Source organism: Syzygium oleosum, unplaced genomic scaffold (genome assembly GCF_021117445.2).
Source record: "Syzygium oleosum isolate NSW1041296 unplaced genomic scaffold, Sole_v2.1 Sole_v2.14, whole genome shotgun sequence".
In the NCBI taxonomy this organism is placed as follows: Eukaryota; Viridiplantae; Streptophyta; class Magnoliopsida; order Myrtales; family Myrtaceae; genus Syzygium; species Syzygium oleosum.
Genome location: NW_026607498.1, coordinates 5110013 through 5123942, shown reverse-complemented (window position 1 = coordinate 5123942; position 13930 = coordinate 5110013). Strand labels below are relative to the sequence as shown.

Genomic DNA, 13930 nt, shown 5'->3' with positions numbered 1-13930 from the left:
TTTAATTTTGGCCTTCATTCAAATGCAACAAGAATGGCATAACTTGACCCACGGTGGCAAAATGAGAGCTATCCACACTCTCAGAAACATTAATTTCAGAAAACTCTGAAGGTGTGGCAGCACGTGTGCCCTCAATGCACACTTTTAAAGCAGGGAACCAGTCACTTAAGCACTTACTAATATTTTCTTTGGAAGAATAACCGAGATTAGCCTATTTTGCCACTAGTTCAAGCCCCGGGTTACCTTAATTAAAGTGGCACCCTCCATTTTTTCTTTTCTTATGAAGTAGACGGTGATTGATAGAGTAGCGCGGTCATCAGGGAGAATATGCGGAAATTCCTCTCGCTTCCACTGATTACTCGACCCTCATAAATCCCCTTTTTTGGCTTGAAGTTTTGCTTGATCAACCGGGCCAAAAGCGTACTCCAAGAGTGGTTTATCCATGATCCAACGATCTAACCAAAATCTCGCCACCTTGCCATTGCTTACCACCCACTTCACCGCTTCATTCACCTTGTTCCAGCTGTTCACTATTCCCTTCCAAAGATAAGAAGCTCCCTGAGTAGGTTTCTCCAGTTGCCTTGGAGTTTTGGGACTCCTAAACAAATTGGGTTACACTTCTTAAAGTCAATTAACGCGTGACGTGGTGCTATGGTGAACGATGAGAGAAATGGTTTCGTGGATAAGAAGAAGAAAAGCTAGTCATGCGTCTGTTTAATGGAGGCACCAGGAAAATTAAAAGTCTTTTTCACACATTCCTTGCGATAACTTATCACTATCAATATTGAAGTTCATGTAATAAACACCGAAGGAGAAGGCCGGTATTCAAGAGAGTATGAACCATAAGTAATGCCGGCCCCGATGGCCACTCGTTGCATCATCCATCTTTTCATGGAGAGAACCCGTGATATGATGTGCACCAACCAGTCCTTCCAGCACCAAAACAAAATCTTAAATTGTTTTAAGTAGAACTGCGAATGCATCCGATATCACAATGAGCCAGGAACGGTGAAACACCAGAACTAGAGCAACTGCTCAGGTCACAGGTACACCAGATAAAGCGGGGCATACATGCAAATGAATCGAGATCGTATCTCTGTCAGTCCTCAGGCAGAAAAGATACAAATCCGCCTAAGGCTGCGTGAACTTACGTACAGAAAAGGAGATCTTGAGAAATAATCATGTGGACCATCCATGACTATAATCTTGTCCAACAAAAAATAGAAATAATCTCAATCTGTGAAAACTCCACCTTTCAATCTAACGACAGATAACCTTCCGTTTCGAATTGAATCATGCATTTTCATGACGAATCACATCACCGCTTCTTCGTCGTGAAGCAAGAATCACATGAACTCAACCCATCGGCTATCTCCAAGCACGAGCCATGAGGGGCCACGTTACTATCAAACCGGCATATCCTTCATTGCAACATCCCATTCCATGCCGAAATACAGAGCTTCCCCATCATTCTTCTTCAAGAATTCTTTGTCCGGGGACCACTTCAACCTCCAAGGGCAAAGACCAGCCACTAAAGATGAGGCTTTTCATGCGAGACAAACCTCGTGCCGAAGGAAACGACGAAAGTTGCCAAGAACCAAACAACTTTTTCTTGTTTTTTGGTCTAAAAGAACCAAACTACTTAAACACAAGAAAACGAAAGGAGATTTTTTTTCTTAGGCATTACGTCCAACAGGTTCACGCGCGAAGGTCTGTAGCCAAATGAATCATCGGCCAGTTTTGTAGCGAGCAGAAGTTTGTGGGTTGACACGAGTTGGTGACTCTTTAAGGTTAAACAACTCCTAAAAAAACAAATATTTCGTGGAACGGTGGTAACTTCGGAACAATCAAATTAACTTGCTAAATGGCTCCAATAAGAGTAAGTAAAGCTCAAATTAATTGGTAACCAAATCAATGAAAAGTTGATAAATCACTAAAATTATTGAAATGATTGTTTTCTTCGAAAATATAAAATTAACTTAATGAATGACTCAAATAAGAGTGGGTAAATCTAAAATAAGAGTTGGAAAATCACTCAAATTAAGGTGTGTGATTTCATGTAAGAGTTTGTAACTTCTTTGACAACAGGTTGGGAACTTGAACGACTAAATGTTCGTAAATTGTTGTAAAGTTTGTTAACTTCGAAACAATCAAATTAATGTTGCTCAGTGACTCGAGTAAAAATAGGTCAAGTTACGACTTGTTGGTAACTAAATCGGAGAAAAGTTGGAAATGTGACTCACATTAAGATCAATTATTTCGTATGAGAGTCGATAAGAACTCAATGTAACTTTAATAAACAAAATTTCAACAAATAATTAGACAGTTAGCAACTTCAAAACAATCAAATTAACGATGTTAGATGACCCAAATAAGAGTGGTAAAGCTAAAACGAGTTGGTCTTTTAATCATATAAAAGTTCGTAAATCATCTTAATGAAGGTTAGTTAAAATATGTACAAGAGTTGATAACTTCATAACAGGTTGGTAACTTTAACAAATAAATTGTTAAAATAGCTTTCAGCTTTGAAACAATCAAATTAACATTGCTGGATGACTAAAAGATGAGTCGGTAAAGTTAAAAATAGTTGGTAACTAAATTGGATAAAAGTTGGTAAACCACTTAGGCTACGTTTGGTAGTCGGGATAAAATTCAAGATAGGATAAATTTTATCATATCCCGTGTTTGGTGCCTGCACAAGATAGGATAAAGTCGGATATAGCCCGGATAAAATTATCCTATGGGGATGGTGGGACAAAGGTGGATACGATTTCTAATATCCATAATAAAAAAGTTATTTTTAACGAATAACAAACTTGTTAAATTAATAAAATTAAAATAAAATTTGAAAATAAATAAAATTTCAATTTTAATATATAAAATTCAAAATAACAAATAAATAACAATAATTTCATTTTTATTTATTCTTATTTTTATTTGTATATTCCAATTTTTTTATCTTATGATATAAATTCCATATATATAAATAAATACATTTAGTATGTATATTTTTATTACATATTTTAGGTATATTAGTATATTTTAATATTTAATAAATTTTTAATAGAGAATTATGGAAGGAGAAAAAAGAATTCAAAAGAAAGGGAAAATAATAAAAAAAAAAAAAAGCAAAAAAAAATGAAGTAAATAAGAGTGTCGTGAGAGATTTTATCATCTCCGTTTATGCAAACTTTAAGTTTATTTATATTGATATGACGTTTATAGCAAATAATGGACATTGTAAGATGTGAAAATATCTGACTTTATTTTTTGCGATTTACCAAACAACAGATGGGATATATCAAATCCCTAAGATTTCATATCCTATCTTATCCAGTCCTATCCTGAGTATAAATCCAGATGACCAAACGCAACCTTAGATTAAAGTTGGTGATTTTGTAAACCAGTTAGTAACTCTTTAATTGGTTGGTAACGTTAACAAACAATTGTTGGAAAGTTATTGGATAGATTGTTAACTTTGAAACGATCAAATTGATGCTTTTAAGTGACTTAAATATGATCATGTAAAGTTAAAAATAGTTGCTTACTAAATTGAAGAAAATTATTCGAATATTTTTTAACTTCGAAACAATCAAATTCACGTTATTAAGTTATTCAAATAAGAGAGCGTAAAGTTAAAATTAGTCGGTAAGTAAATTGGATAAATTGATATATTTCAAATTAAAGTTGGTAATTTAATATTAGTGTTGATAACGCTTCAACATGTTGGAAGCTTTGACAAACATATGTCGGTAACTTGTTGGAACGGTTTGCTAAGTAACTCAAATAAAATAGGGTAAAGCTCAATCGTATTGGTAACTTAATCGGATAAAAAGTGTTAAATCATTCAAATTAAGATTGGTAAATTCAGACATTAGTGAATAATTATAACACATCGATAAGTTATTGAAATTAATGTTGATAAATTTTTGGGATAATTGATGGTACTTTAAACTGTTGGCAGGTTCTAATTTGTTACAGAGCAAGCAAATTTCCATCAGATTTTTCTTACAAACAGGCTTTAAAATTTACCAACATTGCCAAAGATTTATCAGCACGAAAATATTTTCCGATTTTATATGTACAGTGTAATCTTCCTAAGTAATCAAAACTTTCCATCAATGTCTCTGAGAAAGCTTATGGCGAAGTTGAAGGATCAAGCTGATATAAACTAGAGCTCGTAGCATTTCCAATTACACCGGCAAATCTGTCATTTGCCGGTGCACGGATAATAATTAAATCAAATGAACAAGTAATGACCAATAGTGTGTAAGATAAATGAGAAAAGATGCAAGAACGAACCAACAACACCTACTAATCGTCATTAAGAAGAGATTCCCGAAGGTTTCCACCCGCAAGCAAATTGAAGAACGGATCTTCAACGTTGCTGCTTTTCACATCGGTTTTGTTTGAATTGAGATCCACATTACTCGATGACGAAGGTTTCTTTATAGAAACAAAGGCCACCTTCTTGGTTCCAGACTTCACATTCAAAGGGTCTGAACTCAGTGACGGACCATCAAGAAACCCGCCATCCACGGAGAACTTGTTCTCAGGGGTTCGTGCAGTTGTCGCATTATGGCCCTCCTCGCTCAAGACATTACCCTGTTTCTCACGGCCACTAGGCACGGAGACATTGGGAGTAGATCCATTCCCATCCTCTTCAACCTGAAGCAGCGCTTGCTCAACAGCTTGACCCATCTCAGCCTTCTGAGGGACTGAGTCACATTCATCTGCAAAAGAGGCAAAGGATTTGAGAACATAGAGAAACAGAACTAGAGAACAATAAGGGAAGATGAGAGAACTATTTCAATGAGCGAAAGTTGAGCAAATTAAGGCTGCAAGCCACAGATTGCTGGTCAAATCACCCCGCAAAACAAAAGCCAAAGAGCACAGTATCTAAATATGGCAAAATAGGTCCACAAGCATAGCCCTTTGCTCAAAATTACAGATTGCCATGCGATAAGCTGGAGAAGCTAAAACATAGAGGATGGAACTCCTTTTGGTGGCAGAAAAAGGGAAAGAAGCAAGAAGGAAGATGACCATAACGGTGTACTGAGAAAGCTCGTCAATCACATTAGGAAACACCATGAATATCTTAACCTTCAAGAAAACAGTCGATGCTTCTATAGTGTATTGCCGGTGCCCCTGGTGAAGCATTTGCTCTGTCACCATCCGAATTGCTACCCTCATTCTTGTATGTGCTTTCAAGCAATACAAACTTATCAGTCTTCCATACACACTCTAGCATTATATGATCTTGATGTGTTGGATAAAACTCCCTAAAAACCTGCATCAATTAAAAGGAATTCGTTATCATAAGTGAAGTAAGCATTGAAGATTGATTTAATCTTCAGAGAAAAGTTCCTGACTCACCTCAATTCCTTCATGCGTTAATTTTACAGACTGCTTTTTCTGCGAAATAGAAGAAACAATGTTGAATACTGAAGCAACATCCAGTAATATCTGCAAGTTACGAAAGCGACAATCAATTCAATGTGACAATCCCTATTACCTTCTGTCATGGCCTCTGAAGTGTCTAAACTTTGTAAGAAAGCATATGAAGAATGATCGGCATCTAAAAGAAGCAAACTATGAATAGATCTCTTGTTTGTTGCCTTCAGCAAACACAAACTCTATTAGAAAGTCTGACTTCATTTATAGGTATAATGGAAAGGGAAGGATATTATTTGGTAAAATGCAGGATATATGATAAACCGATCTTAGATTACAAAAGTCGAAACACCAAAAATAAGATATCGGAGAAAAATCCCCACAACCCACCCCATCTTTTTTCTTCATTTGTAAGCAAGATTTTTTTCTAGTCAGTAAGGGCTAAGAAAGGATATATTTATTAAGCACTAACACATGATATGAAGTATGTTCCTATCTAAATCGCATGGCATCGAGATATCACCAAAAGATAAATCAGGTATAACATTCAAAAGGATATGATATACTAGGTGAGAAAGCAGCATAGAAACAGAGAAGAGTTCTCCTGTGTCCTCCCCCTTCTGCCAACATGTTTTACTAAAGCTGAAAACCCAGGTCCATCAGTTCTGTTTAGGTTTTGAATAAGCATTCAAAGCTATGGCTTCTAATTCACTTGGAATGGCAACTTTAGCAATGGTTCAAGTCACAAAGTCTGGAGTTGGTTAAATCTGGTAGAGATGTTCTTCCAGTCTGACCATATGGTCCATAACCTTTTCTACAGTAGAGTTAGATCTTTTGGCTGAACTATTCTAGTCAATGCTCCAACAAAGCTCGCGATTAGAACAAGACATATCTGTCAGCGCCATCGCCGCATCAGCACATATATAGGCAGCCTACGTAAATTACCATAATGTTCTCAAAGGCCAAAAGCACAAAGAGGACTGAACTACCTCAACAGTAGAATAAGGAAGAAATACGTACTTGCTGAACCAGTACTCTGAGACGCGCTAGCAAAGACAAGATTGTCATAGAAAATCCCATGAAAAATGATCGAGCAAGTAAGATCGATATCTCGCTATTTAAAAGTCAAGAGTACAAATATTAATTGGACATGTATCCATTAAATGAATATGCTTTTCTGCCTTTGCCAAAATTAAGATGCAAATGAATTTGTTGGATCTTGCCAACAGAAGAAGGATACCATGCTGCCTTCAACATTGGTTCAACCATCTGCACAGAAACATAGCACAATGAAGATATCCACATATATAGAGAGGAAAGTGAGCCATTCATAACAAGTTACATTGACTATTTGAGGTTGAAGGAGAGTCCAATATTTAGCTTAATTTCAGGTTTGCTCAAAATTAGTGTTTGATAATGGCATTGAGCTTAATCAATCGCAAACGGGTGGAGCATCTTGTTGAGTCAGGTCAAAAAGAAGGAAGGGGGTCAAAAAAGAGAATGATCGGATAATACCTGTGACAGTAGTCGTGCGACGCCATGAAGTTGTTCAATGAAATTAGGCTTCCCAACATCACACTTCCTCCACTTTAGACTACAGCACAAAACTGACATTAGAAGTATCAGATAAAATTATCCATTCATGGTTCAATTTAAAAGTAATGCATGTAGCAAGCTGCTGAAAATTGCTAAAAGATCATACGCAAGAAACATGGGAAACATGACCGCAATCTATTGTAGTGATCCCTGATCACCTCTTAAGGCACACACTAAGAGCTAATTCCCAAAATGGGTACTATTGCATCGGGTAGATCAAGATTAAAAGCAAAAAATTCCCATGCCCACAACATTTTGAGAAAGCTTAACGTACCTTTCTAAAAGATGAACTTTCTGTTTGGGCTTCTTTCCTGTTATCACTTGAAAGCAAGAACTCAATAACTCTTCCAGCTTAGCTGACTGCAAAAGCCTGAGATCCCTTCTTACCTGAAACAAGCATACTTGTTATTCAAAATTACAAGATAGTGGATCTTTAGCTAGTCAAAAGATAGACTTTGAGTGCATTGGTTTAAACCTTTTAGGCTGCCTAAACAAAACCACCAGTGAACACTTAAGATCCACGAATCATTCATCTATTCATCTAAACTTTAATCTCTCCCTTTCATTCTTTCAATTAAGACATTTTTCAAGTTCCATTGCCTTAAAACGAGCTTGAAAACAGGTCATGACACAAGTCAAACGGTGGGGGAAAAAGGAACCTTCAAAAGATACTGGAAATAGGAGCAACGCCTATGCTGGTTCTTGTTTTTGTACACCATCCTTTCAAGAATGGCATATTCCGCATGGAGCTGGACCAAGGAAGACTTCAATCTCTCCTCGAGTGTTTCAACCTCCGAACCCATCCTGTCCCGTGGATGATCCTTACTTAGTATGCTGTCATGGAGATGTGAGCAAGCTTGGCAAGATAAGCCTAACACGGGGAATGTCCTGGCCCAATAACTTGAGTGTCACAATCACTCAAAATCTGAATGACCCAGTTCACTCGGGAATTGAAGCAAACACAGAGTCTGCACACAACACGAAAGGCCGGTCACACTCACAGCTCAAAAAGGTAAAAAACAACCCAGCTCGAGAACTCGAACAAGCGCATCTTTAGTTGAAGTCACGCAAAAAATCACGTCGACCCTGATAAGCTATATGTATGCTGCTGAATCCACTGATTTAAGTCAGAATTATCAATCCAGTTAACAAGGACTAGGGCTGTCAAATGGGTCGGGTCGGGTCAGGTCGGGTTTGGGTCGGGTCGAAAAAGGTTCGACCCAAATTGACCAATTTTTATGCAATACAAATCTATGAAAACTAGTAACCACCCATTTAACTCACTTTAAGCTATTCATGTGTATATGTTACTTGGATTAAAATTTCATATCAAATAAAAAAAAAAAGTAAATTAGCACAATAAAAAATTGCTAATAAACAAAGTAAAAAACATAAAAAAAATTTGCAAAAGTCCGGAAAAAAGAAAAAATTCAGAAAATTTTAACAAATTGCAAAAATCATATATGTCAGCGCTACTAATTCCTTTAGCAATACATTTAGCAAGTTGAACACGGTATCTATAACATTCATATTAAGCACTTGACCAATCAATCTCAACTATGGCATTCTGCTTCTCTACTTGACTTTTTTCCCTTTTAAGTCGTTTGCTCGCTAGTTATGCGTAAGCAAAAGGCATGATGTTTTCTTTAAGGCCTTATGCACGTCAGTTACTCTCTTGTAATGTTTCTTTTGCATATCCAAATCAAGCATTTGGCTATCATTTCATTGTTTATTCTCAATTCCTTTACAGCTCTTGTTTCTTCTCAAATCGCACATACGTGTAGCTCACATGCTCCAGACACCAATTTTTTTTTTTTTTTTAATGTTTGCAACAAGCATGCACTACTCACGTATACCATCATCGGTAGCCTCATATCAAAATAGTACTCCCAGCATTCTCTTCTCTTTTCTTCAGCACCCCGCGATCTCAAAGTAACTTCCATTGGCAACATTCGACATACACAATCACACATGAACAGGATTCGATACACATATAAACACTTACGAGCAGCATTCAACATACATCACCTGCATTTCCAATTCGTTCGCATTCCAATCAACTATACACAGGAAACCCAGCAAGACACAACCAACGCAACTTCAATTGGGCAGCTCTTGGTCTGGTTCGACCGTCTCTGTCTTTTCTTCATCACAAACGAAGAAATCGGGGTCACTACGGGAATGGCTAATCTCAAAGCCGTCAACCAATTATAAACAACCGGAGCAATCAACTCGCGATGAACAAAACAACCTCTAACACCCATCCAATCGAACCAACAAACGAAGCGGCGCACCCTCAAGAACTGCCAGATTAAAAGCAAGAATCGAAACCCTAACCTCAAGAAAAAAGCTCGCTTTCCTCCTTGGCAAGCAGGGGCGCAGTTGAAGATCCTCGGAGGGATACTTGGCGGTGACGCCACCGACCTCGACGACCAAGTTCTCGCCGCGCGACTTAATTCCCGACGATCGACCACCACTCGAATTACAGAAGAAGAAGAAGAGGAACCCCGGATTCCCTCCAGTTCGGCGATTCGACCCCTCACGATCCTCCCCCGCGATCTTCTCCGAGTAGGCGGCGGAGGCGGAGGCGGCGGCGGCGAAGTGAAGTCGTGAGTCGCGGCGGAGTCGGTGCCGCGAAGAACAGAAGAAGAAGGAAGAAGGTCCGTGAGAATGAGCCAGGCTTTTTGCTTAACAAGCGTGGAATAGACCGGATGATTGGGCCGTCCCAGGCCCGTTAAGGCCCAAAAATCAGGGCCCGTTTTGGTATCGAACGAGGTGGGCCAGGCCTTCTCGGCCCGATCGAATTATTCGCTCCTCCCGGCCCAAGATAGTCTAGATTGATAGAAATATAGATCAACGTTTAGAAATTGGGTAGACAATAAAGAAAAATTCGAGGAAAAAGCAAATAGCACGAACAGATTGATTACATGTGAACATTCAGAACCGAAAAATCCCGGAAAAAAACCAATATAAGGAAAATCATTGAAATTAAATTAACACCGAAAAAATCCGTCGAAAGGAAAAAAAAAGGAGAAAAGGAAACGAAGATAGCATAGTTGAACCAAGTGAGATGTGGAGATTGAGGTGGTGAGACGAGAAAGCTTGGGGAAGTGAAAGGTGGAGCGAGAGTTAAGAAATGGAGAGAGAGGAGAGGTGAGAGAAATTTCTTGGTGTTTGAAGGAATGAGATTAGAAGTCTCTTTAGGATTTGAAAATAAAGGGCACCTCACTTCTTAAACATATCGCAGGCGAGGCAGGGCGAGGCCGAGCCTTTTTGTCCGGTTGCCTAGGCTTGGCCCGAGTATTAACCGAGCCTCACAATTTTCACTAGGCCCGCGTGGGCGGGCCTATTCCTCCGTCTAAGGTCTGTCTACATAATAGGCGGGCTGGTCGCTAGCTCATCGGACGGCTGGATTCATGATCAGGTCTAAGCAGAGGCAATGACATCGCAATTATTGTACTTTTACTCTGTTTCCGATTAAGTATTTGAACTTATTTTGTTGGTCAAATTAAATAACTGAAGTTTGGAAATGTTACTAAATGTGATACTTCCGTTAAATAACTTGCCATGTCATCAACTTTTCGCTGACCTGGCTTGTCCACTCAGCAAAAATTCTGCATGCTGATGACAATGATTGCCAACACAATACCAGCACAATGGGGTAGTTGTAGATCTGCGATTTTCCCTTCTTTTTTTTCCTCAATTTTCTAGCTTTCTATATAGCTATGTCTCTTGTTAATTGCGAAATTTTTCTACTTGTTCGAATTCCCTCCAGCCCCACCCCCCCTAGGGGTGTCAATGGATCGGGTCGGGTCAGGCTTTCTTGATACCCGACCCGACCCGAAACTTACAGGGTCGTGCTTGACCCGCCCAGACGCACCCGAGACCCTGTTCACTAGGGGTGTCAACAAAACCCCGGCTGACCCGGCCCGGACCGCCTCGGCCCGACTTGGCCCTAAAATTTGGGGTATTTTGGGGTCGGGTCTCAATTTGACCCTAAAACTTGTGGTACCATTAGGGTTGGGGTATAATCAGGCCCACCCGTTGACACTCTGGGCCGACCCATTGACTCTCCCTCTCTCAGTCTCTCTCCCATTCTCTCTCCCCTCTTTGCGCGCATAGCACTGCAGGATGAAAAAACCCTAGGTCTGACGTCGTCGTTGTCGACCTCTTCGTCGCCCTCGATCTCCGAATCGTCCTCGTCCTGGAACACCCAGCGGGACTCCGTCGAGTCCATGGACCCCATGCCGACCACCGCCTCTCCCCTGTCCGATTCCCCGTCCTCCGCCATACACTGATCAGGTGGGTGAAGAAGTTCGAAGTTAAGTACCCTGTCGTCGGTCGCGTCGTCTCTATCTCCTCGGCTTGTGCGGATGTCGATGGCTTCGATTGGATTGCTAGGGCTTGTAGCGCGAGCTTTGCTTGTTTGTTGGGTCTTCGATAATTTGTTTTCGAATCTAGTGATTTGAGTCGGTGCATTGATGGGGGGTTTTGATGGGATATTGGTTTTTTTTTGGTTTGGGGTGACAGGAGGAGCTGCAGAGGACGAATCTGGAGCTGGAGTCGTATAAGGAGAAGATATAGGAGAACCAAGAGAAGATTAAGCTCAACAAGCAACTCTCCTACCTGGTCGGCAACATTGTGAAGGTAACTTTTCGGAATTGGTTTGACTGTAAAACGGGTTTGATTGAAGGGCTCTTGTTGTGCTCGTGATTTGGGGACTGTCCCTGACAAATCTCTGTTGAAAATTCGGGGTGTGGCAAGTTACGTCTCGCATGATGTCTTTGTATTTTGGGCGATCGAGGTCTTTTCTCCGAGAGTTTATAGGCGTAGTGTGTTTTCTTGGGCGATGAGTGATGATAATGTGTTCCTCGTATAATATGCTCGTTGTCTCCTTCTTGCTTTGAGTTATCCTCCGATTGGAATTTATTGTGCTTAAAGATTCTTGAGATGAACTCGAGGATGAGGCGAGGAAGATGGTGCCAATATTGATCCGGACTCGCAAAGGAAGGGCAAGTGTGTCGTCCCGAAGACATTGACACGGCGGGTATGGCTTTTGGGAAGAACACAAAGCCTTGTTGGGTTCACTTGCGGCACCGAGTAGTTTTAATGGGGTCGATGATGAACCCCGAATTACCCACCCAAGGTGACGCATGAACGAAACTCCATGGACATTGCTTTGTCACTTGGTTTATGATGTCTATTGATATTGTATCATGGCCAAGCCTTGTCCATTGTGGTTTGGAACTTCCTTCATTTCATGTATATTGTACTTTTGAACTTGTCCTTCAAAGATAAGAGAAAAAAAAAAGAAAGCTGAACTTTTGTACCGAAGGAGTGCTAACAATTAAATTCAATTTTTCGGTAAGTTGATTGTCTATCTTAGGAAGAAGAGCGATGAAAGGAAGATTTTCAAGGAGACTTGGACAAAGGCTTTCTTTAGCGGAATCGATTTCTTTTCTTTTCCTTTCCTTTGGGGGTTGGGGGATGAGGAAATGAGGAATCTTTGTTATATTGTATGCTTGATGCGGTTGGTATCCCTTCCTAAAACTAGGATTACGAATAATCATTGAAAAATTGACACAAATTTTTTTTTCATCCGCCTTTCATGATTTTGCACTCTTATCATATGATCTTGTTATTTAAGCTTTTCAAGGAGATTCTTTGAAGCTCTACTATCATTGGAGCAGTTATAAGTTAACTTGTCGTATCCCATTTTACCAATCCGTTCTTGAAGTTAATTTTTTTGCTGTTATAGAATTCTGTCAGACGGTCTCTTGATGGATATCCTATCTCAGCCATTTTGTGCTTTGAACAGATTGTCAGTGTCCCTAGGCTAATAGATAGAAAATATTTACAGTTTTGTAGAAGATAGATAACCTATTCGTTAAGTGCCTGATTAACTGGATGTTAGAGCTTCACATACTTGCACTTGCTAGATGACGAAATATCTGAATTTTTTATTTCCTGAAAGAATGGTTCCCTGGAAGGTTGATGTATATGTTTGTTACTCAAGACTATTATATTTACTTATTGATGCCAATAGTAGATGTTATTATCAGGCTCACTTGAATTGATGTTTTCTTGTAGCCTTTGTCTTTGTCCATAGAATGGAACAATGTGTTTTGCATCTCTTTATGCCTCGAGGTAGAGGCCTATTGCTTCTTCTTTGAAATGAGCTCACTGGTAACCTAGCCACGGGGGATTACACTGCAGCGCGAGTAAAAATTGCTAACAAACTTAGTACAAGAATGTCTCGCTTTCACTTATTTCTGTTTATGCTTTTTTAATTCGGAAGCCAGATGGATGAACGCCTTAGAGTTGGTTCCTTGCTTGCAGACAAACTTCAAGCATATCAAACTTAGAGAAGGAAGTTATGCGAAGCCCGAAAAAAAAAAAAAAAAAAAAAAAAAAAAAAAAAAAAAAAAAAAAAAAAAAAAACCCCCAAACCCGACCCGGCCCGGCCCAACCCGGGCCTTATGGTGTACGCTGAACAGGGTCTGGGGCCGGGTCTGGGCGGGTCAAGCCGGACCCTATTGGTTTCGGGTCGGGTCGGGTATCATGAAAGCCTGACCCGACCCGACCCATTGACACCCCTACTGTTCACCGTACACACCCAAGAGAGGGTCGGGTCGGGTCCGGCCGGGCCGGGTTTAATTTATTCTTAGACGGTTTTGAGGTCAGCAGCAAGTAAACCCCCTTCGGAGATGGCAAAGTGCCATCGATGAGGATGATGTCAAAGTGATCCCGGTGGACACGTTCTTTCTCCGCACGCCTCTGTCTCCAACATCTTCTCCGCCTCCACCAGCGGCGAAATCTCCAGCTCAGCCGCCCCACCCCCCCTAGGGGTGTCAATGGGTCGGGCCGGGTCAGCGTGGGCCAGGCCGGGCCGGCGCGGGCTTTTTTGACACCTCTACCCCCAAAAAAAAAAAAACAAAAA

At 40.1% G+C, this 13930-nt stretch overlaps 1 protein-coding gene across 3 annotated transcripts; it reads right to left on the bottom strand.

Annotated features, from left to right (window-relative positions):
• Positions 1 to 4162: 4162 nt before the first annotated feature.
• On the bottom strand, positions 4163 to 9600 carry LOC115691813 (uncharacterized). Of its 3 annotated transcripts, none has more exons than XM_030618547.2 (9): positions 9328 to 9600; positions 7650 to 7958; positions 7265 to 7377; positions 6910 to 6988; positions 6635 to 6663; positions 6415 to 6508; positions 5377 to 5466; positions 5104 to 5290; positions 4163 to 4733 (listed from the first exon to the last, which is right to left on the bottom strand). In XM_030618547.2, exons 2-9 carry the CDS (start codon positions 7791 to 7793, stop codon positions 4315 to 4317), a joined length of 1155 nt encoding a protein of 384 aa, XP_030474407.2. In that variant the 5' UTR covers positions 7794 to 7958; positions 9328 to 9600; the 3' UTR covers positions 4163 to 4314. The 3 variants fall into 3 exon arrangements, with proteins under 3 accessions (XP_030474407.2, XP_056174029.1, XP_056174030.1); XM_056318054.1 differs by lacking the exon at positions 9328 to 9600 and adding an exon at positions 9019 to 9153; XM_056318055.1 differs by lacking the exons at positions 6415 to 6508; positions 6635 to 6663.
• Positions 9601 to 13930: the final 4330 nt, after the last annotated feature.

Excerpts from the sequence above, each read along its gene's own strand:
- LOC115691813 (XM_030618547.2), bottom strand. The coding sequence starts at position 7,793 with ATGGGTTCGGAGGTTGAAACACTCGAGGAGAGATTGAAGTCTTCCTTG. Across the intron at positions 6,989-7,264 it reads AAAGTTCATCTTTTAGAAAG|TCTAAAGTGGAGGAAGTGTG; the intron begins GTACGTTAAGCT and ends TTTGTGCTGTAG. Across the intron at positions 5,467-6,414 it reads TCAGAGTACTGGTTCAGCAA|ATATTACTGGATGTTGCTTC; the intron begins GTACGTATTTCT and ends CGTAACTTGCAG.